At 41.6% G+C, this 24,566-nt stretch overlaps 1 protein-coding gene across 5 annotated transcripts in view; it reads right to left on the reverse strand.

The window, feature by feature from the left end:
• The window catches only part of marchf8 (membrane-associated ring finger (C3HC4) 8), a 69,303-nt gene that overhangs the window by 25,446 nt on the left and 19,291 nt on the right, over positions 1-24,566 (reverse strand). Inside the window, exon 1 of one of the 5 annotated variants that reach the window (XM_061689281.1) lies at positions 8,307-8,836. The exons of the other annotated variants lie outside the window; for them this stretch is intronic. Within the exon in view, the coding sequence (XP_061545265.1) occupies positions 8,307-8,336 (30 nt within the window). The 5' untranslated portion in view covers positions 8,337-8,836. Of the gene's footprint in view, positions 1-8,306; positions 8,837-24,566 lie in introns of those variants that run through there. 5 annotated transcript variants of the gene reach the window in all.

Here is a 24,566-nt window from a genome sequence, read left to right on the forward strand (position 1 = left end):
ACTTTTATTTGTATCTATTATTTCTTGCGCGAGCTTATTTTTTTGGGGGTTTGTCAGAAAGAAAAAAACGCCTCGGGCGCCGTCACATGATTGTTTCACCAATCCAACGTAACCGCGAGCGATGTTTGACTCCAGGCAGCCACAAGACCGCGCACCAAGTTTTCAAAGTGACTAATTGACGTGAAATCTGGTAAAAAAACAAAAGAACTGCAATCTCTGACCGGTCAGGCCTATTGTACTGCTGCATGACTGTAAATATGTGGCTGAATTTGCCTTAATTTATGTTATTTTATAAAATATTTAATGTATTGCTCATTTAGTTAAAGTGATGTGTTATATCTGATTTTCTAATTCATATATTTGTCTATTTGACGTTCACACTTTGACATAAAAAAAAAAAAAAAATTACGTTTCCCATCAGTAACTCAATACTTGAGTAATTTTTCTCACTGAATACGTTTACTCAAGTAATTATTTGAAGGACGCCTTTTACTTTAAAAAAAAAATAAAAAAAAAAAAAAAAAAAATATAGTACTTTGACTTGAGTACAATTTGTGGTTACTTCGCGGGTGAAATTTCAGGACGAACCTAAACTGTAACATAACCTTTCCTGGTGAACTTTATTTGACCCTCTCTAAACATTTGAATGCACATGTCCAACTGTTCATTGTACTTTGAGCACAACTTGTTCTGCAACAAGTGTTGTACAGCAAATTTCACAACAGGTGTTTGATCTATGACAATTTCAATAGCGGTCCACTTCTCTGTCTTTCTGAGATTAAAGTAAAGTACGGAAAGTATTGTTGATTGTTTGGCCTTGGTCTCGTGACGTCAAACTGTGAACAACACGGTGAAAAGGACAGTTTAAATACCAACTCTAATTGAACCGTGAAAGGTTTTTGTCAATTCATGGATCGGATTATTGAAAATAGTCCACCGGGCTGCGCTTAAAGTCACATTTCCGGACATAGGCAAGGTTTCCGGGGAACAAAGGCTATTCTGATAAAAGTCTTCAAATAAAAAGAAAGCGCATCCATCCATCCATTCATACATTTCCTGTACTGTAGTTCCTGCCCCAGCCGAGTTAAGTCAAAAAGCCTTGGGAATCAACAGTCCAATAAAGGTCAACTATGCGAACCGCGACTCTACCAAAAACTAACCCAAGTGCAGTCAAATCCAATCAAATTTTCACTGAAATGAATGATGGTTATCGTAAAGAACAATAACGAGGCGAGTGTGGAGGAAATTCAATTGGAGGAATAAATTGCATGTAGCCTCACTCTTCCCGTCATGTTGATTCCTCCGTAAATTCATTATCTCAATGAGAAGCGCTGCCGTCAAGGATTGACTCTGTGTGTCTGCTTCAAGTCAATCAAAAAAAAAAAAAAAAAAAAAAAAAAAACATAATTTGGAGATTCGTGCCTTTTGGTAATCGGCTCCAACTCACTCGCGACCATAACGAGGACAAGTGCCACAGAAAATGGAAAGTAGACTGCTTAACGTTTGCTTTGAATTGTATGACGGGAATGTCAAAACTTCAACATTGCCTGCACGTACGTAAAAGCATGAGCCTATCGTAAACCCCTACAAGTTGTGAAAAAAACCCAACTTATGCTCAACTAAAAAACATTTATAATCGCCTATATTAATAGTTTGTGGTATTACCACAAACTACGATCCTAAAACTTGTTTTCCTGACAACATTCCCCTTAAAAAATAAGTGTTTCACCCTTTAAGTGTTGCATGCCACTGTCTAACACAAAGAGCACGAAAACTGCAAATAGGTGGATTTGCTAATAGGTGAGGGGTAAAGGAGGCCCAGTCATGCCGTCACATATCGATCTACAATAAGATGATCTATTGTTCTGTTTCCATGGAAAAGCTAGTTAAGAGTCATCTACAAGGTAAAGGCGCACAAATCAAACTTAATTTGACCACACCGCCGGTGTACACGCCATCGTTCACAGAGGAAGACATAGAAGTAAACACCGTATTGACCTGTTCCTTCTCATAGCAAACATCCCAGACACACAGTCTTTGTGCAGTTTCCTGTAACCCCCCCACCCCTTTCCCCACTGCCATCGTCTTTCTGGGATGAAAAGCAGACAGACTTGCGCGCGTGGCTGCAGGCCAGGAGAGCAGACAGACGCACATGGGATGTTTTAAATATGCACGTCAACAGGCATCCGACAACCAAGCTGGGCTAGAAGTCAGAGCCATTCAGGGAAAGACAAACCTTGTTTTGGTAAACTACTACAACAGAAACTGTTACAGGGAGTAACCTTCGTGTGTATTGTCATCCTTGAGCCCCTTTGAACTCTGTTGCTCTGTGATCCCTCCCCAAGGTTTGTGTCTTTGTTTCCCTCAAAATGGGTTTTCTTAGTATGTATTATATGTTCTCAAGTATTCCTTGCCCGGATTGGATACATAAACGTGACTTGTTGCGAACTAAAACATCAGCACAAACACCGGTCCAACGGTTTCTACAGTGTGGCGTCTTACCACATGCTGTAACCTATAGTTACCGAAAACAATGATGTCTTAGTGCCTTTAAAGACGATGAGCAGTCAGTAGACTGACCGGTGGTCGCTACACAATGTTGTTTGGTGAGTGCCATCGAGCTTGGTTTTTGTCATTTCTCTGCATTTCCTTATCTTAACAAAATAGAATCATTATATTTTCTTGTTTATTAAAAGAAAAAAAAAGAAAACATTTTCGGATCATTAAAAGCAATCCGTTTGGAAATAGAAGAAAAAACAACAACAATCTAATTCAAGGTTTTTAAAAGCTGTCGGAAACCCTGTAATGGATGCCTCCTCCCATCTTCACGTGAGTAAATAACTCTCCCTGGCCAGCATATACTAAATGTGGAAATACTGTAATTACATGAGGACGTCGCCAGGATCCATCCCTCTGTCTTCACCTCAGGCCTAACAAGAGACTGCGACACCATCTTATATGACAGCCGTAGCCTCTGCGTGTGTGTCAATAACAGTGAGAGGCCCTCCAATGACAAATAAAGTGCGATGCTAACAAAGATAGGAAGGGTCCCGGGACTTCCTCACCCTTGCACACGACACGGCTCATAATTTATGGCTTTTGCCACGAAGTCGAGCTGCAGATAAATCATTCCCTCGCCGTGTCTGTTAATTAGCCGTGTTATTAGTTTGTGCACACGTGCGACCCTGGCGATATAGTCGCTCAATTACACGCCAGCAGAGACCAGAGAGAGAAAAGATGCTTACATAAGGAAGACCGGAGGGGAAGAAGTCAAATGTTGGCCGAGTACAAGCGGTGTCATGTCCTAAAATTCAATTTTAAAAAGGGGATATTCATATTCAAAACACCAAACAAGCTCTTAATAGCTCACAGTGCTTAGAGGAGTATTAAAGCAAGTCCCTGCTAGGAACATTAAAAAGCCTGAGAACATCTGCAAAATGTACTGCACTGTACTTACGTTAAATACAACTGAACTGTATTTGAAAAAATGTCCTGTACCGATTTAAAAAAAAAAAAAAAAAAAGTTTACACAGAATGTATGCACAGCCACACGCTTCATTCGAATATATTTAATTGTACTACATCTTTTAAATGACGTACATTTTTAACTTATTGATTCTTTCCAGTACCATTAGCGTGAGTACTCGTACCGAATCACTGATTTTGGGACATTGAGGAATCTACTGAAACAAGATGACAATTATTTTGCATTTGTCTGTTAACCAAGAAAAACTCACAATGGTCGCTGCAATAACATGAAACTGAGTCCTAAAGGAGTCTGGGGTACGTTCTTGGCTGCTTTTACTGCATCAGGCACAGGGTGACTTGAATCTGTGCAGGCTACAATAAAATCTCCGAGGCTTTTCTAGTGCCAAAAGTGCTGCCCAGTGGTCCAAAATACCTGATGACAGGTGCACACGTCTCAATGAGCGTTAAAGAAATGGTTTGACTTCAGTCGATTGTCTCAGAAGGTTGTGCAATCAAATGTGAAATTTAGACTGACCGTCATTTTTGTCCGGACCAGTTTCACTAGCTTTAAAAAAAATGTATATATTTAAATAAATAAATAAAACAATGGCCAATTTTTGAGTTGATTTTCAGAAACATTTTATTCATTACTTTTGCCAAGTTTCAAGTTATTTTCGTGACCACTGTGGGGTTTGACTTTCTTCGACATTTAAATTCAGTTGGACCACAAACACAAAACAATACCGATTTTCACTTGGACCACAAAAACAAAACCAGTACCTGATTTTCACAAGCTAATTTTTTTTACTTACTACTTTTGACAGTTTCGAGTTTGTGGTTTTTCTTTCTTTAACCGAAACGTACGAACAACTGTGTCCATGTGTGTAAAACATCATCAGATTGTGGAAATCAATTATAGATTTATATTATTATTTCCAGACGGCAGTACGAAAGAAAACATGACTTTCCCCTCATGGATCTGTCATTTGCTCCCAACATTTCCCTCGAAAAACAACTGCCTTGTTTAAACAAAACACAGCTCTGAGCTAAACGTCTTCGCCTTCAAACGCACCAAAGCCAAATGTGACAAAACATGTCGACATGCGACAGCAGCCAAGAAACAGCCAGCCGGCACATGAAAATGCACGAACTGTGCCTGCCTGGGGAACCGAACAGCCTTCATTTTACTCCAGTCTGCCATCTGTGCACAGTAGGGCTGGGCTAAAACTTGTTATTTGTTAAGTATTACTTTTGAAACCTTCGGAACTCCTGTTTTCGTGCCATATGCCTGTTTACATTCATAGAGCCGAACAATGTATGACGTCATACAGTGAAAACCGTTTATTGTGGGATAAATTCTAGCTGTACCTGCAAAAGGTGAACATTTGTGATATAAAACCCTCCCACACTCTTTAAATACATTTTACAACAAAACACATGTAAAGGCATTTGAATTAGGGGTTGTATTTTTTTGTATTCGATTATAATGCAATGAGAGTCGGGTCACAGTCGATATTTTTTCAGCAGAGTACAGCGGTTCCCGACCTTTTGAGTCACGAACTGGTTTCATGTGAAGACATATTCTGACGGAGCGGCATCGAAAACAAGATGGAATTTCACTTTATGCCGATGCCCTCGTTCTTTGACCCCCCGCAGTCCCAAGGTATCGCGAGTGTGAATCCTTTTAAGACTCACGGCAATCGGAATAAAAACATTTGAGAGCTGCATGGACTGTGAAGACTGTGTCACCTTGTTAAATGGACATTTTCAGAATCAGAATCATCTTTATTTGCCAAGTATGTCCAAAACACACAAGGAATTTGTCTCCGGTAGTTGGAGCCGCTCTAGTTCAACAGACAGTCAATTTACAGAACACTTTGGAGGCATAAAGACATTGACAAAAAACAATTGTGCAAAAAGATGCAGAGTCCTCTAGCACTTAGAGCAGTTCGAACGACTAATATTGCAATAGTCCGGTGCAATGACCATTGTGCGAGGGGCGCTGAGACTTCAAGGAGTGGATGCGGTTTAAAGTGACGAGTAGTGCGATCATCTGGGACAATGTTTTGCTGCTCTACTGAGCGTTCTGTAGTCCGGCGACAACAGCGGAATGGAAAAGTGCTCTGAAAATTGGCCAACTGGAGGATGAGACGCCAAAAAGGTGACGAGCGATTAGTTGACTTCAAGGTTTACATGTTGACGCAAAGTAGTAAAGTCGACTCGTCATTCAGTCGCTTATTCGGCTCAACCCCTAATTTAAACAAAATCAAATATTGCAAGCATAAAATGTATAGAAAATACTGTTTGCACTGTATTGTAGTGTCTGTGCATGCATGTGCCTTTAAGAGGCGGGGCCCGGTAGGGCGACGTGACATCGCCTGGGCATGAGCCGCGGTCGACGGCAGTTTTGTTGTTCAATTCATTTTCTGAAACGTGCATGGTCAACGGTGGCTCTCCTTTCCCGCATGCAAGGGCATCGCGTGACTTTAAGTAAGTACGCTTTTAAAAGCCACGACAGAGCGGGGCCGGGGGGTGAACGATGAACCGCACTGTAATGGGGAACACTGCGTTGTGCTTTCGAAAGAAAATTGATTGACGAATTATGTCTACAAAAGACATGATTTCTGAGTTGAAAATGGATTGATGCTCTGACCATCCCAGTCTTCCTCACTCCTCCCTTTCACCGGGTTTTAAGCTGTGCCATGACATGTGACTGACTTAATCTCCGCTTCCTCCTCCTTCCCAGCTGTGGATTTGAAACAAAGCTGAGATTTGGTACATCGGTTGATGATGCGATATGCTAAGCCCAGAGCCCAAATATAGTTTTAAGTGCATCGCCTCACTTCATGTGGATGTGTTATCTGATCATAGCTAGTGTTCTTCCAATGAAGAAACAGCAGTACACATTGTAAGTGGGTGGAGAAACCGCTTATTGGATGCTCATTTTTTCATATTGAAAATGCAATCAAACACAAATTCTACTTCGTTAGCCACATCAGAGTGCATTATGTTGGTCTGCATTTATCTTAATGGCGAGGGCAAATGTATCATATGTTTAACCACTTAATGCGGCTCCGCTGCACAACCTTTTTATTAAAATAAAAGGAGAGTTATGTGTGAATCAAAAGTGAATATCATTATTCTTGTAGACCTCTTTCAAAGGATGACATTACTCGCTCCGCTCATATCTACTCGCCTTGCTTTTGATTGATTTTCCACTCCAAAATAGTAGAAACTGTGTAAACGAAGCCTCGTTGAAGATATCATTCAGAAAGCTAACAAGCATAAACATTCAAGGTGGATGAGGCTCGTCGGTATTTGGCCACGGTAAGGAGACATTTACTTGAGGAGTCCGAAGACCCGAGACTGCGGAGCATAAGAGGGCAGAGTCCTGAGTCAAGGCAGAGAAATGAGGTAAGCTAATGTTAGCATCTATTAGCATTTATATTTGGAATCCCTGCTCAGCAAGGCATTACCAGATCAAAATAGTCGAAACTGTGAATACCAAGTCTCAGTGAACGCATCAGTCGGGAAACTGACAAACAACGACAATGGAGCAGAACAACTGTATTTGGCCACGGTAAGGATTATTCGAGAGAACACTGAGACCTCGCTGCAGCAAAGTGGAGACTGTGTGGTATAACACTGGCATGTGTGTTTATTTTTGTAATTTACTCCAGCATTTTGCTCGTAATCCCAGCTCAATTCAGCGCTACTTGGCATCTCATTTGCTTTTCCATTGCAAAATAGTTCAAAACTGTATGAACAAGCCTTATCAGTCAAAACTCTGAACCCGGTAGGAGGATACATTTTAAGGAGACTGCAGCAAAGTGGAGAATGTGGAGTACAATATAGTGCCAAGGCCAGAGCTAAGGCACAACATCAGGGTAAACTAACGTTAGCATTAGACAACAGCAACAAAAACAACAACAATGTAGCAGAACGGGTTTTATGTAGTTGGCTATGGTAAGGACAGACATTTTTATTCGAGAGGAGACTGAGGGCTCGCAATAACAAAGTAGAGACGGTGCCATACAAGGCACAGCAACGTGGTAAGCTAAGGTTAGCATTCAACAACCAAATTCACCTAGTAGCATATTTTGGGGGAATTTCTCCTCGGCTATTTGTTCAGGAAACCCCCCATTCGCTGTTTTCGTGCTCTGGCCAAAGCCCTGTTTAATCTAAAGTAGTGCTTTGGTGCCATTTCGTGCCATCTTTGTGCCAATGATCTCTTTTGAATCAGAAACAACCAACAATTGGCAAGCACAAGGGTTTCCTGCATTTAGCCACGGTCAGGACACACATTTTACGCACGAGAAGCTTGAAGACCTGTTGCAGCAAAGTGGAGACTGCGGCGTATATGGCATCGCAATGGGCTAAGCTAACGTTAGCATGTGTGTTTATTTTTGTCATTTCTCGCCGTGTATTGCGTCGAATCCCAGCTGAGCAGCTACTAGAAACAGCAAGTTGGTACCGTGCTATGAAAAAGGGGCTCGAGACGCAACCCTGCGCACCCTCACTCACCCGTGGCACCCCACCCTCCTGTCATCCTGAAAAAAGAGGGGGTAAAGGGCACGGCGGAGGAAAAAAAGTAGGTCAAGCTTTCACATTGAGGATGTGACAGATACACAAACAGGAAGAGAATGCACCAGAACACATAGCTGGTGGTGCTGATGCAACACACCCACCAAAAGAGAAAAGCGGCGCAAAACCACATTTGTGGCAGAGGGGCTGGAAACATGAAGGCCTCACCATAACAACCCCCATTTTTATGACCATCTTCCTGTCTTGGGCTAGATGATGACACACAAAAGAACAGATCGAGCAAGGAACATTACCTGAATTTTTATTTTCCAACAGGAATTCATGACTGGATCCTGAGGCGCACCTTTCTCTTTCACACTGATGCAGACAATGGTTCCTCAGGGGGAGTTTGGTATGGGGGGGGGTTACATGACCCCCTATGCAAATCCACGCAGAGAGGAGGAAAGCCTCGTTAAATACGGAAGTGGCGCTCGCGGCGATGATGGCAGCTGTCACCGTGGCGACTGCAGATATGGCAGCACGGCCAAAAGAACAAAAGACAGACAGCGAAAAAGGAGAAAGTGAGACGGCTGCCCTACATTTTCAGCAAACACAGAAGCTGAGCTGCTGCTGCTTGTCCAGGCTCGCTCTCAGCTGTGTATACACACACACACACACACTCAATCCGGCAGCATAATCCCATTGGCTGAGTCGATTCTTCCTCCAGCTGATCTCGATGACATGGGGGAGGGGCATAGCGCTATTGAATCATTCATGAGAAGGGAGGCGGCATCCTTTAAATAGACTCCCTCTCTCCTCCACACTAAACTGAACCTTAATTACCCTCCACACACACACACACACACACACACACACACGCACACGTGCGCCATCCATCCATTTCACACCTGCGCCCATGTGCACCACCTGAATCTCTTAAAACGGGGGGGGGGGGAAGAAAAAAAGTCTGCCAATAAATCTGCCATGAGCTTCCGTCCGCTTAGACCAATCGGACACGACGTCACTCCCCAGGCTGGACCAATCAACAGCAGGCTTGCGGCGCAGTGGTTATAGTTTTCTCAGGGCAAAAACATAGGCTGAGTTTGGAATCATTCACTCATTCCTGACTCCCGACTCACTATATAGGCATTTTTATGCAGTGGACTACAGTTCACCAAAAAGTACACAAAATGATCCATATATAGTGAACCGAAACCACTGGCAATAAAAGAGTACACTCCAATATGAAAATGACCAAATTTGGGCTCCACTAAAAAGCCTTATACAGTGGAGCCCCATATACTCACGGTTTGGCACCGCGGATTCACATAGTCATAGTTTTGTTTTTTTTTGTCTCCATTTTTTTCCTTCTTTTTTTATTGGGGGGGGGGGGGGGGTGGCGCATCCCTAAAAGGCTTAACTGGTGGTTTATCACCACTTATTCAAGAATTTCTGTGGTTTAAAAAAACAAAAACAACATTTCAAAGCAATTTTAATGGCTGTCAATTATCCATGGATTTTTGTTATCCGTGGTTTGGCCCGCTCCCTATCCCGCAAATAACAGGGGTCCACTGTAGAGTGTCTAGGGATTCAGGAATGACTGAATTGACTCCGAACACAGCGACTGCGTATTCTACTGCAATTTGCCCATTTCCACATAGGGGTGCACTCACTTTTATTGTTAATTTATTTTTGAGGGACAATAAAAGGTACGCTATTATACAAACTATACACTGACTACATTATAGCAAAGTGTCGTTTGCTCAATGTTGTCCCATGAAAAGATACGCGAGGGTTGTACTCCCTCAGTCATGTACATTACCTGTACAGTATGTCAAATGGTGATAGAATGCATTTCTCTCTTTCAAGTACAGTGATGCCTTGTGATACAAGAGACCCTACTTACGAGTTGTGAGATACAAGCCATCATTCGGTCAATGTTTTGCTTTGAATTGCGAGCAACAATTTGAGATACAAGCGTTGGATGGCGGCAGTGAACACAACTCAGCTCACTTAACAACTAGTAGGAAGTTTGGCAGATTTTGAACGAGTGTTTTAAAGAAGAGGCTTCAAGCTCTTTGTTGCCACTCCCATCTGAAGTTTACTGTCAAACTAACTATGAAGCTAAGAATTACATATAGCTTTGCCTAAATAAAGCCAGCTTAGCTTAATGCTAGCGAACAATGCAAAACGCCATCGACCAGCTAATGAACAGCATCAGTCTCGTGGTGTTATATAACCCTTTAAGCAACGAATATTTGAACACAGTGGAGTAACACACGTAGACAGACAATACCAACATGCATATATTCATTATCCGCTGAAAAAAACCCCACTATTACTGCAGTTTATTGAGTCAGTTGTGAATTTTGTGTTTCTGTATTATAATGCCCCCAGGTGGCCAAGGCACAAACACCAGACGGGAGCAGCACGATTTCCATTGAATTGAAGCAAAAAATGTGGGGAGAAAAGGTTTAATTGTTAACATTGTATTTAATTGTCTTTTCTGTATGTTTTTTGGGGGGAAGCTTGAAGGGATTCATGTTATTTCCATTAATTTCAAAAGGGAAAGATGAATTGTCTCAAGGCTCCACTGAATTTTATATGGAGAAACAGTGCTATCAAACATTACCTTGAGTGTTTGTGAACGTTGTGTGTCCATAACAGTTTCCTTTTGATTACCATTTCGCAAACAACATGTCCCTTTGACGCACAGATGGTCCGCTTTAAAAGCAAACAAGACTATGGAACGCAAGGTCGCTCTGTGCAAAGGAAAATATGAGTGCAATGCCCCCCTTTCAGAATGTACAGTAATGCCTGATTGGCTGGCCGCAGACATCAGCGGAGGGGATACTGTATCACTCCGGGGTGACTCACTGTTATGGAACAGAGCAGGAACGCGCCGTACTTCAATGGAAAAAACGGGGACGACAGCCGTTGAACGACGACATAAGACAGAGTGCATGCGTCTACGCTGGCACATCTGTTGATACTAAACGAGAAGATGTTACTTCATATCCAGTGCTGTTCTCTAACTTGTCACAGTTCAATGTGATACACTGTCAGTCTGAAGCACTTCAACAGTAGTTCAGCCTAAAGGACAGGTAGACAATGTTCCCCTTCTACTTACCTTGCATATTGGCTGTTTTTTTGTGCTCTTTCTGGAACGCCCTAAGAGTTGATGATTAGAAAAGTAGGCCTTCTAAGTGATTGGAGGCGCTTCTATTTGACAGGCCTGAGCCCTAAGGCCCGACACACAACGAGCAACGTGACTCAATTGGACAATCGCAAACAAATTACAGTCCGCGACTCTTACCTGTACACCTGCCGATAGTATACCAACTCGCTGCAATGGAAAAACTACTACCCCTGGTGTTTTTAATCGGGAAACAAAGTTTTACGGCAATACTAATACTGCACTGTATTATTTTTTTTACTGAAAAACATGGCACAATTGCCAAGGAAGAAGCTGATTGCCCTGGCCGCTGTAGCTATATAAGGAAAATGCAATAAGAAACAAAAGACAAAAGATATTTGAGATCGTATTGGCAATGATCACCGAATTCATCGACTGCACTCGAACCTTTCGATGACAGAGACTCCCCACGCTTTGCTTTTTAGTCACAGGTACAACATCCTAAATATAGTATTTTTATAAGTATTATTGAAAAACACAGTATACGGCAGCCGGCTGGATCTTGCTCCGTACCCTGAAAGGTCATTTTAGTTGTGAAAGCTCACGTGATACGACATGGCATTTTTGATTGGCTGCTACAACTGCCGTTCACCTGAGATTGAAATTTCAAATCACTGACGGGTAAATTAGTGATAGACTATAGCACATTCAGATTTATGCACAAATTTGGGTTTTCGACGCCACGGTAGGAATGGAACTCCAACACAAACCGAGGTCTCCCTCTAGTATAATTCAGCAGGCTGATTGTTCTGTTTTATTCTCAACAGCGGTTAATTTATTCTCACACTTGCATGATCATTCAGAAAACTAAACAGTTGCTTAAAATGCTTTCATGGATCATACTTCCATTATTTCCTATGAGACTAATCACCCGGGGTGGACTGTATTCAATAGTAGAGGTTCAACTGTATAGCACGGAGCACATATCACAATCTTAGAGCCAGTGACCATGCAGTCTTCTTTAGGTCTTCTTTCCGGGAGGTAATTAGCAAATAGATAATAGTGGTGGGCTGGGGGGGACAATTGCTGCATTTTTGTGTGGAGACTCAGCTCTCAGCATCCATAGTCCCACCTCCAGCTAGCTGCGGCTCTCTAAATGAGACAAGCATTTTTCAGGCTCATAACACAGAACTGAAACAGTGCATTGTGAGTATGTCAAGTTGCAGTGGAAGGCTATTTAAGACCCCCCAAGCCAAAAAAAGTGGGGCTCGCTTAATTAAACATTAACAGTAGCCGGTCATGCAGGCTCGATGAGCAGCTATTATAAATTATTGGGATGCAGGCAGCAGTCTACAGACCGTATTGTGTTGTTGTTGTTTTTTTTATAATCTACATCCTTGACGACTTTGTCACTGCAGCATTGGTCTGACCTTGGCTTCGGATGAAGACGCACTTGCGATGCCACAACACAGTGGGAAAGTACCTCCAAGATTGACCACACAAAACAGACCACGGCCACGATGCAACGAGGGATCCTGGTTAAAATAAGCCGCTTTAACCTAAATGAAGCATTTTGGTAAGAAGCAGTTGTCAAAAAGCGCCAGTTTGGATTTTTGTCTTGATTTCGGAATAGCACAAGGAGTAATGTTTCGATTGTGATTCACTGGTCATTCGTTGCTGTGAATGGCGAATGGGGATTGAGACGGCCGAGTCCGAGCCCTAATATGCATTTTGTGACATTTTGTTTGGTAGCGTGCAATGAGATTTTTTCCAATGTAAAATACGGTGTGTGCCGTGGCTCAGTAAAGGTTGGACATTACCGCTGCTTAAAACTCACAAAAACACCACGCTGCGCCTACATCCTTACTGATGGATGAAGTAATTATGTGCCCTTCCTTTGAAAGCCATATCAATAAGCAGGCCAAGTCGGCCGTTAGCCGGCGGAATACATCACGGCCTGATGAGCGAAATAAGACGGCTATCGCGTCTCGCTCAAATAATAGGGCCGCAGGAGAGGTTTGAGGGGCTAGCTTATCACTTTTCCCTGAGACCTTTTTGCCGTTTGCAGGAAAATAATTTTTCAAAGACGTGCGCAGGCACAGCGGATATAGCGGATACGCTGTAGTTTATGTGCTCAACACCCTCCTCATCCACGTGCAACGCAACAGGAAAGACCTCACTCCATGCCCGCGTCCATCCAGTCGTCACCTGCTGGTAAACAGATGGCCTGCCATAACCGACGACAGACGGGTGGGCTGAAGGCGCAAATCCGCTGGACGTGCGGTGAAAAACGCTTCCGCTTTCCGCCTCTTTCAAAGGAGCCGATCAAGATTCTCGGCGCGCTTGCAGGAAGCCGAGGCTCAGCGGGATTGAGACGTGCAAGGTTACAAAGCTTCCTGCCCTGCATTTAAATCCTTTTTGGTCATCCAGATTCACCAAACGGGTCAAAGTGACCTCAACGAAAACATGCCAAGAGTCCTCTGTGAGGTCGTACGGTTCAAATAACACTCAACTTCTTCACAGACAATGATGTAGCAGGGCCAAAAACAAGCATCTGTTGATTGATTGTAGATTAAATCGTGTGGAGTGCAGGATTTGACTGCAAACAAAGCCACTGTTGATTCACTCCCAACTACGGCTGCACCTAACCATTATTTCAAAGCGATTGATGCCCGCCAAAGCCCGATTTGGATGCCCCTACCTCCGACCCCTTTTGCACGTTCAGCGAGCTAAACATTCCCAATGCACAAGGACTGCTCGGTTTCTTTAGAACTCGCCCACATTGAATTGTTTTTGAAAGTTAAACTTGTGAGATGCAAATCTGCTCCACCTGAGGCAAATAACCTTAACTCTACAAACCATCCAGTCTCAAGGATGTGGAAATAAATATGTTCTCACATCTCCACCTTCAAACACATCACTGCAATTTTTGCTTGGTTTCTAGACAAATACAGTCCACATCACCAGTGGCAATTTGCATTTAAAGGCTCCTCATGTAACAAACCTCATGCCCAGAATTTACTACATTTACATTTTGAATGCCTTGGAAATACTCAAACCCTAGAACTCAACATCTAAAGAGTTAAATTATATTTAAAATAAATAAATAAATAAATTGTGGAAGTGCAACATTTCAGATTTAATTAACGGGATCCTCTGGTAATTACAAACATGACAAACTGGAGACTTGGGAGCCAGGGAACATTTTTTACTTGCATTAACGGAAAGACGACGAGACTAATCCAGATATTGACATGCAGTTTACAGAAGCTGTTTTTCATCGGTTTGGAATCACAGCAAAAGTTTTGTCTTGTGGATTCATTATTCCACTGTGATTGTACCTCGCCTGCCGCCCATAATAGGGTTACAAAATAGGAAAGTGTCAAAATGTTAGATAAATGGGGATTTATGGGCATAAACATACATATATATATATATTTTTTTTTTTACCAAATTAAAGGTTGGCTCTTAATAGGGAACAGGAGGGGTGAATATATTCGCCGACAATGGACAGCTCATACACTGAATTTACGCAGACCTACAAGGGAGCACAGACGTGGGCTGGGTGAAGGCGCCCACTGTGGCGTGATGGTAATTCCCGCCTAAAGAAAACAATCCTCTCGCTTGGTGTGCTTGTCGCTGAGACAGCCAGGTGAGGTTTGCACAACTTGGCCAAACGGGTGAACCTGTCCTCGTTCTGGCCCACCACAGCAGCAGATTCTGGTGGGTGGGAATTAGCAGTGTTCGCATACAATCAAGGACATCTCCGTTAATGGTGGAATAATTCCCTTGCTCTTCCACTTTGATCGTGCGGACTGAATAATTGTTCAAAGTCCTTCTTGAGCCTGGCTTTTTCCCCTTTTGCTGGTTCTCCCTCATTTACCAAAGCTGCACATTCAGAAATGGAAGATAATTTAAATCTACTCAGCGGACTCATTTCTTGCTGGAAGCAGCTCTGAATCCTTCTCAAACTAAAAACATCATTCACGAAACATCGTTGTGGAGTAGTAACATCGACTAGTCAACTAGTCTGTACAAGCCCTTGCTTATATGTGATACCTTTCCATTAAATTACCCTCCATTCCCATGAATTGCCATAATTTCCATGTTAATTTGCCTTAACTTCCCATGGAAATTTACCGGAAGCTACAGAAATTTAGTGGACATTTTCCACCCTTTCCACCCGAGCCCCAAGTCAGCTCTGATATGCTCCAGCTCACCCGTGACCCTAATGAGAAGCGCCATAGAAAATAGATCAATTATTTCAAGGAAAAACATCCATCTGCTGTCGCGGTCATAACTTCAGTTCTTCAACACCAGGACTTGGCAACTGAAGATTCTGTAAAATAAGATAGAAATCCTATTATGGAGCTGCACGCCGTGTGACACGTAGCACTTGACAATGACTTCTACCTCTCCAGGTAACAATCCTCCTTTTTCATCGCTTGACCTCAATTCGAAAAGGAGGCTTTGCCCATCCGCGCCGACACCTCGGTCGTCTCGGCCGAATGAAAATGTTTCCATTCCGGTCTTCTCCCGTTTGACCTCACAAGGTCGCGGTCAAGATGCTGACTTCAGAAACTGACAAGCTCGCCTCGGATCACACAGCGGTATATGCCGCCTCTCTCTTTGCTCTTTCAAGACCTCACCATTGAATACATCTGCTCAAAATCAGTTGCTATCCATCTATGATTTTGGTTGTTGCACTTCCAATGTGAAAATGAGAAGAGATAGCAATTTACATAAAACGACTGCCAAGTGTCTGACATGCTTTTGTCACAATACCCCAAGGATCAAGAATGGTGTTTTAAGAAATTGTTTAAAGTGACCAAGCTCAGTGACCACTCTCGTAACTCCAAACACTTGTATCTCAAATCATCTTTCCCCATTGAAATTAGGATGTGCGCCATAGAAAATGGACGGATGGAATAGTTGCCTACCTGTAAAAGAATCTCGGTTGATTCATCACACACTGTAGGTGGGATGTCGTACGCAACCTTCCTCGTGGAGGGAATAAAGCCCCATTTAAACATATAATGCTGCTTTTCCAACTCCACTCTGAGGATTGTTACAAGCAAAAAAAAAAAACAAAAGAAAAAGTCACACTGTAAAAACGCTGCCGCTCGCGAACGCAGGAATGAGCCGTTGCCCTCGGGGCCCCGCAGAGGTTTGTCTCTGTACAAGAACAGGTTGACTATTTAGCCTCAATTTGACGTCGAGCGACCCACTTCATCGGCAGTTAGGCGGTGACGCTAGAGAGGAAATGCTGGAAAAGGCCAAGAGCAGACGAATGCATTTCATGGCCGCACTTTGGAGAAAAGGATCAGAAGTCGTACCTCCCACTGCAAGGGCCACCAAGCCGTTAAGGTGGATGCGATTATTGGATTCTTGAAGCATTTATGGCGTTTAGGACTAGTAGAAATAAATGGGAGTTTTGGGAGTTTGATGTTGTTGCAGTCTATTTGCACCAATTCTAGCCAAGAATCACACTCCGCACTGTGGAGCAACCATTTGATGAGGTATTGTTATTGGTTAGCTAAATAATAGCGTTGAAGGTTAGGAGCATTTAGGCCTCCCTCCTGTTTACGTTTCTGACGAGTGGATAGACTGATTCTATTTTTCTCATTTTTTGAATAAAAATTTATGACAGCACAATCTAAAGTTTGAAACCATTTAAATGTGGGCTTAAATGGAATAATTGAAAATAATTTATTGGAGGTAAGGTTTTCATTTTTATTGTCGCTATTCTTCCCAGTAATGATATAGGCAAGTTATTCCAGCATCTTACATCAGCTGAGATTTTTTCCAGAAGTCGTGTGTAATTTAGATTGGTTAGCTCTGTGAGTTTTGACGAAATAGTGATACCTAAATACTAATGTTTCCTATAGGAATAGGGTAATCTGGGATTTGATCTGCAGGAGTTCATGAGTTTGCTGTTATTGGGACTTTTGTTGATTTGGTCCTGTTCATAGAGTAGTCTGACATTTGTGGAAATGTTTTAATGAGATTGAAAACTGCCTGAAGAATACTTGGGTTCCTGTAAGTAAAGAAGAATATCATCAGCATATAGATTGATTTTGTGTTCTGTCACTAGTGAGCAGATACCTTTAATATGAGCATTCTGAAGTATAGTGGCAGCAAGAGGTTAGATGAATATTGCAAATAGCATTGGTGAGAGTGGACATCCTTGTCTGGTTCCTCTTTGTAATGTAAGACTTTGTGAAGTAATCTTATTTGTGGTGACTGTCGCTTTCGGCGACTCTCCAAAGCCAAATTTCTGAAGTACTGCAAACAGGAAAACCCAGTTAACTTTATCGAAAGCTTTCATGATGACTGCGTTTAAATTTAACAGACGTCTGACATTATTTGTGGAACTTCTACCTTTAATGAAGCCTGTCTGGTCATAGTGGATTATCGACGGGAGTAGCTTTTCAAGTCTCACTGTGAGGGCTTTCGAGAAAATCTTGATATCTACATTAATCAGTGATAAGAGCCGATAATTAGCCGGGAGAGTGGGGTCTTTAACTGACTTTAGTAATAACTTAATTGAAGCTGTGTTCATATGACTACTAATTCTACCTTTATCGTTTATCTCCTTGACTGTTCTGAAAAATAGAGGCGCTCGTATTGGCCAAAAACGTTTAATGAATTCAACGGGGATTCTGTCGGGGCCAGGCGCCCGTCCCGATTGCATATTTTTTTTTATGCGTTATGTAATTCGGTGATGGTTAAAGGAACATCAAGGGTGTCTGTAATTTGTGTATTTAATTGAGGGATGTTTAGATACTTAATAAAAGTTTCAATTGATTTTTTGCCTGGGTTGTTCGAAGATGCGTATAAGCTGCTATAAAAAAAAATTTTTAATTTCATTTATTTCTAGTATATTGGAGCATTGTGGCTGACGGACAATTGTGTGAAGCTTGTTAAATATTGTAGCCTGTATAATTATATATATCGGCCTTCTGGATCTGCTACTGTACAATTTATTGTAAAAAGTAGTCTTTTATGGACTAGTATTGAGACTCCTCTTTGTCTACAGTTATAAAAGGATGAGATAACCTGAGTCAAATTAGAGTCAACGAGGCATTTTTCAACTGACTTAGTAAAGTGCGTTTCTTGTAATAGGAGGAGGTCTGTTTTAAGTTTAGTGCTATAATGCATCATCTTCATTCTCTTTGCCTGTGATCGAATGCCATTGACATTCCAAGACACGAATGTTAAGTGTGACATATAATGTGTGTGTGTATCATAATTTTAAATAGATTTGGTACTATGCATTCTTTGTTGTTTTTTTTCACAGTTTTCGGGAGATTTTTTGGTACTATGTTGACAAATGTTATTTAGAGAGAGTGATGGAGATGCTATATTTAAGTACTGCAAAGCCAGGGTACATTGAAGGGTAACGAACAAATATTGAACATAGGAAACAAACAGTGACAAGAAAATAATATGGTGTGTGGTGGTGGTTTGCGGTGCGCAAGAAGAGTTTTGAGCCACTTGTGTGTTTAGTGTGTGTGGAAATAAGCAGAGCAGGAAAGCAGAGAGATAGGAGTGAGGATTCATGGTGGTGGCATGCGTGATTCCGTTTTTGTTTATCTCAGCAAAAGTGGAAAGAATGAAACAAAATACCATACACTTTTGACAATTCATAACGACAACAGATCAAAAAGAAGTACTTATCTAGAAGAGCCAGGGCTTGACGTTGGCATCACGAAGCAGTCGGCCCTCGACGTATACCTTGTCGACAACTAACCACGCTCGTTTGCCTTTGTCGCGGTAATCCTTCATCAACGGGTGCAAAAGTTTACGCCTCTCGTTGATTTCCTTGGGAAACTGGTCGTTCGTTCCAAACGAAGTACCTTTGGGCTCGCCCGACCTTTGGATTTTACAAACACTTTTTGCTGAAAGTGTTCAAACTTTGCAAAGATGGGACGTGGTCGGTTTCCTGGACGAGGGCCTCCCAATCGGCGGACACGGTGAAAAGTAATCTTATCGACTGTATCTTGCCGTATATTGAGCGCGGACATCATATACTTTTTAATCTGCTCCTCGGGGTCTTCCGGAGCATTTTCTGGAATGCCGGAGAAAATTAGATTGTCATTTGACATTTTATTATAATAATGTCGAGAGTATGTTACAAAATGAATACACTGTAAAGCCATACGTGTTTCGATGTGTTGCTCTACTTATATTACAGATATTTTGGGCCCCAACAAAATGCATCATGGGATATATTGATTTTAGTGACTTCCGGATGTTCGCTACTGTTCAAGATGCATTGTGGAATACAATGAGTGCACTACAGGGGATAACCTATGGACCTTTTAATAATGTTTGTAAAACAATAAGTGTACTTTCGGGTGGCAGAAAGAGATTGACGACTGAAAACGATGACAACAACTTGTTGTGTCTGGGGTTATGGCGGCAAAGGTGTGTGTGTCCCCGGCAATTTGCTTCAAATAAATCAAAATTAATCCAGCGGAACCTGTAGGTGAGTACGATAAATCGAGTGGATGTCGCAAACAGTTGTACAGTGAAGATTTGCAAGACTGCCTACTAGAGTAGTAGCCACTTCTTAAGGGACAGACAGGGAACCAAACCTCTATCATCTAGTTTGTAGAAGACATTTTCCCTCTATATGTATACAGTAAACTGCGTTGCATTTGAGTAATTCCGCAAAACAGAATAGCTCGCGTGCTAGCTAACAAGCACGCTAGCCATTTCCCCGTTTGTGTCGAGCAACAGAAAAGTCAATTAGCCAGTCCCCAAAGTTAACGAACAGCACTACTAAACGGCGAACTCACTATATACGGTGTCGTGGACAGAGAGTGATTCCACAGTTGACAACATCCAATCACCTCCCCTGAAACGCATTTCGGACCTCTGCTTGCTGCCGTTACCGAAAGAATGCTTTTCGCATTATGTTAGCCTTGAGCTCGCGGACTTTCATTCAACAGAATTTTATGGTTTGGTGTTTAAACACACAATGATGAATTCTCTTCAGCTGGGATTGAGGAACATCTTGAAGCAAGCACGTTTACATCTTATTTGGAGTTCTTTTTGTTTGCTCAAAGTGATGATATACAATATTCTCAGTTGGACCAATTGCGGGGTTTTTTTTTTTTTTTATATTTGAGGTTCTACAGTTCTTTAATATCTACCAATATGCTTCACACTGCAAAGGTCATTCAATTAAACCTATTAAACATTTTTATCTGATGTTTGCCTTCCAGTGAAGGAGCATTGATTTGAAAACATTAAATTGAAGCAATTGTTATGACAGCACAGACAAAACATCTAAATCAGGCCAACGCGAGATTGTGTTTCCCATTGTGCCAACAATTACTCTGCATTATGCCGACCTCAAACATCCTCCAATTTTACAAGACGTGCTGGCGGCTGGCGGACTTGGCAGTCAATCAGACGGCAGCAAGGCAGTTGACAGTTTTGAATACGAGGGCCGAAAGATTAAAAGCATGCCAACATGAGAGAATGACAAGAGGATGACACATCATCTTCTTCTTTGGGTTTGAATTGCATTTTTGCCTTTAAAGCCTTCTTCGGATTAGATTTAGATTTCTTCTTGCAATTGCACTTCAGCTGTGTTTTAGTCGACGCTAATGTAATGAAAGTCGAGCCGAAGTCGATTCATCGATCAAATCAAAACACATTTTATTTATACAGAGGCTTCAAGAATTTTAATGCCACTTCCAGTTGACGTTTACTGTCAAACGAAACATAAAAAGAAGAAAATGATACGTCGTGGAATGCCACAGACGGGTTAACGAATAACATCGGTATAGCGATGTTATAACTCTCCAAGCAACAGATGTTTAAACACAAACAGTGAAACAATAAATGCAGACAAACAATATAACAATATTCACACGTATATATTCTTTATCATCTGCGAAGAACGACTAATATTACTTTGTCTTACTGAGGAGCTGAGACCGAGTACAAAATATCCATATCCAATCCTTACTACTTGTACTATTCTGAAATAAAGACATCATTGTCCAACAAATAAGGAACCTAATTAGATTATTTGAAAACTAGAGTCCCCTGATTAAGTCTTAGTCATTTTTTTTTTTTTGTGGTTGCAGATTTTGTCACAATACCAAACAGAGTACGCTGACACATTTTGGCGGGCGCGTTTTAGCAGTCACCTTTCCCTCTGACAAAAGCCAAAGAGCTTCTTTTCAGTTTAAAATGGCTTACTTTGACCAAGATCCCTTGCCGCATCGCGGCCGTGGTCTATTTTGCGCCGTCTCGTTGCCGTAAAATGCGTGAATCCAGACTGGCTGGCAACATCGGCTTCTACTAAGACAGCTCGTTAGCTTAGAGGCTAGTTAGCAGTAGCTGGTTAGCTCTCATCAATCATCTGCCACGGTGTGTTGAATGTATCTTTCATTACTTCATCCAATTAATCTGCCATGAACATTTGTGCAGCTCCTCACGGCAATAGAACGCCTCGCCGCGGAGATGATCGTTTTAGGGAGAGTACTGCTCTTTGTGAACCTTGGCTAAAATGCCGGCAGAACTAAACCAAAGCACTGCAACTCTTGTCAGAATAAAATACATACTTTGATTCATTTTCATTCAGATGCAAACATGTTTGATTCAGAATTTGTTTTTATTCAAGCCAGATTTATTCGTAGCTCTAATTTTATTCATAGCTCTAATTTACATTAATGCAGCTAAACACACAAATGGCCAGCATAGAGCCCAGAAGGTTTTAAGCAAGAGCCCAAAAAAATAATACTCCTGTGTGTGTACGTGTTCATGAAATTAAACCTGCGCTCTAAGTGACTTGCTGGCAAACACATCCCTTCCTATTATACGTTTCATTTCATACCCTGCAGCCATGTGGACCGAACGCAATTCAAGGGCGACACATTTCACACTTTCGGCCAGCATCAAAAAAAAAAATTCATCTCCTTCATCGGTTACCGCGGTCACAATGTCAACATTTCGACAAAACGTTATTTATTTATGTTATTTTACGGGCGTAAACTCCATCTGTGGTAGTTGTGAGGGTGCGTGCGCCTTCCCAACTTTGCTGCCCAGTCATAGAAAAGCGCTGGCTCTCGTAGCCGAGGGCTGTTTACACTCGGGAACCATATTAGGCTGTGTGAAGAAGAGTTTACTTGAGCATTAGGGAACATGTTTCGCTGTAAGGCTCCCGTTAAAATTAGTCACTTGCCGCCAAACTGTTTTTCCATCTCTCTGCATGTTCTGCACTCCCATTTCCATCCCTGTAACCTATAGAGTGGAGCACCGCTGCCTGGATTGCAAGTCTGCACGTTAGAAACCCGAGTGATGTCCATCCTGATCTCCCTGAGCGTGCCGTGTACACTTTGGCATATACAGTTCTTCAAAAAAAGAGTATAATGTAAAACTAAACATAAAACACAGAGAATGACATGTTGTGTATTAAACCAAACCACATAACGTTATCTTATGAAAGAAACCTATCTAGGTTAATGCTTACACAATGTGAAACGCCATGGACGAGCTAGCGAAAACTAGCATCCATATCGCAGTAGTAATAAACCTTTAAACTACAGACAGCGCATAAAACAATACTCACTGGCATCTGTTCTTCCTGGTCTGTTAAAAATTATTATTACTACAGCTTCTTTGTGTCTCGTCATTATTATATTGCCCCCTGGTGGGCAACATGTGAATACTAGAAGGCGTTACAACATTAAACTCATTTTTACAGACTCTTTTAATTATGTCCGAACTGGGTTTTTATACAGTACAATACTATGAGTGCTATTTTTTTTTTTTATTTAAAAGAATAAATTAATTTTATGGGGGCTTGGAACGGATTAAAGACATTTTCATTCATTTCAATGGGCTAAGATGATTTGAAATACCAACATGGTATATAACAGTTTAGCGCGTAATCTCCACAATTAAGTACTACATAGTTCTCTGTTTTGGCACATTTTCAGCAATTATCTTCCAACATTTATAACATACTGAGAAACAAATATCTTTACAGGGCTGTTAAGTCCATTTCACCAGAAAATTACGTTTGATACTTAAGCACACCAAATGTCAGATACATTAAGACTTTTACTTAAGTAATATTCTACAAGATGACCAACTTCCACCAAAGGTTTTACGCAAGTATCGCTTCCAGGTACTTTATACAAGACTGACTACCACATATTGTACCCCACTACCACAAGAGTCTAATATTTCATGGAGCATGCCATGTACTTTTCTTTGTATTTCTACAAGGTGTAGATGCTGGCTCTCCCCCTGAATGAGAAACCCAATCATTAGAAATGATTCCAAGTGTATTGGCAGAGATTGTGCTGAGGGGCAATGTGAGTATTTCCTCACTTATTGAGAAAAGTAAAACGCAGGCTGGCCTAATGAGATCCTTGACGAGGCAGCCACCAGACGCCACATCGTCTTCTCCTCTTCCACATTTAATTAACTTTTTAGCCCTTCAACCTCAAGTGGATTCCACGCAGCCGCTTCCCTGCCGGAGACGCGTACGAGTTCTGCAGAGGCCGGCTGACAATAAGACGCCAGCTGACGCCACCTGTTCGTGTCGGCCCGCGGGAGTCTTGCTTTGGATGCGGCGAAGGCTAAAGTCGACACGCTACATTAGGTCGAAGATGTAAACTGCAACAAACACTGGGAAACACCACGTTTTGCTACTGTATTCCATTACCAAGAAGGAGAACTTGTACAGATCAGATGCAATGCGCCGCACAAGGTCTTCTGTTCACCCTGGGGAATGAGCCACATGCTGCTTCACCAATTCATATCTTGAATAACAGTAAAGGTCAAGCTGGAAATGATGGCGTGACATTGGAAAAATGTTTAGGGTTCCCTTAAACAGTAAAGTGTGCTGGGTGGGGAGGGGAAAAAATGCAATGTGATCACATATTCCTTCATTCCTTCATTCGTCTTCCGTTCCGCTTATGCTCACTGGGGTCGCGGGCGTGCTGGAGCCTATCCCAGCTATCTTCGGGCGAGAGGCGGGGTACACCCTGAACTGGTCGCCAGCCAATCGCAGGGCACATAGAAACAATTATTATAAACATTAACTTCATAATTACGATCTTTTTTTAAAAAAAACAATTACTAGTTATTAATTCATTCTTGTTAATACATTTATAATGACAATTGTCAATAGTTTTTGAATTTTAACAGTTAAAAGTTGTAAACGTTTTAAGCTTTAAATTGAATGCTAAATGGAAATATATGAAATACTTACCTAAAACACAAAAAACATGATTAATTAACAATTTTATTCTACATTAAATTATATTTAATACATTAACTATAATAAGTTGTAAAACTAAATGCCAAAAATACAAAAAGCAAATATTGAAATATTAAATACATAAATATTTGTAAGGAATATCAAAATTAAATACATTATAGGTTTTGAATAAGATTCAATCCC

Source organism: Phycodurus eques, chromosome 11 (genome assembly GCF_024500275.1).
Source record: "Phycodurus eques isolate BA_2022a chromosome 11, UOR_Pequ_1.1, whole genome shotgun sequence".
Lineage (NCBI taxonomy): Eukaryota > Metazoa > Chordata > Actinopteri > Syngnathiformes > Syngnathidae > Phycodurus > Phycodurus eques.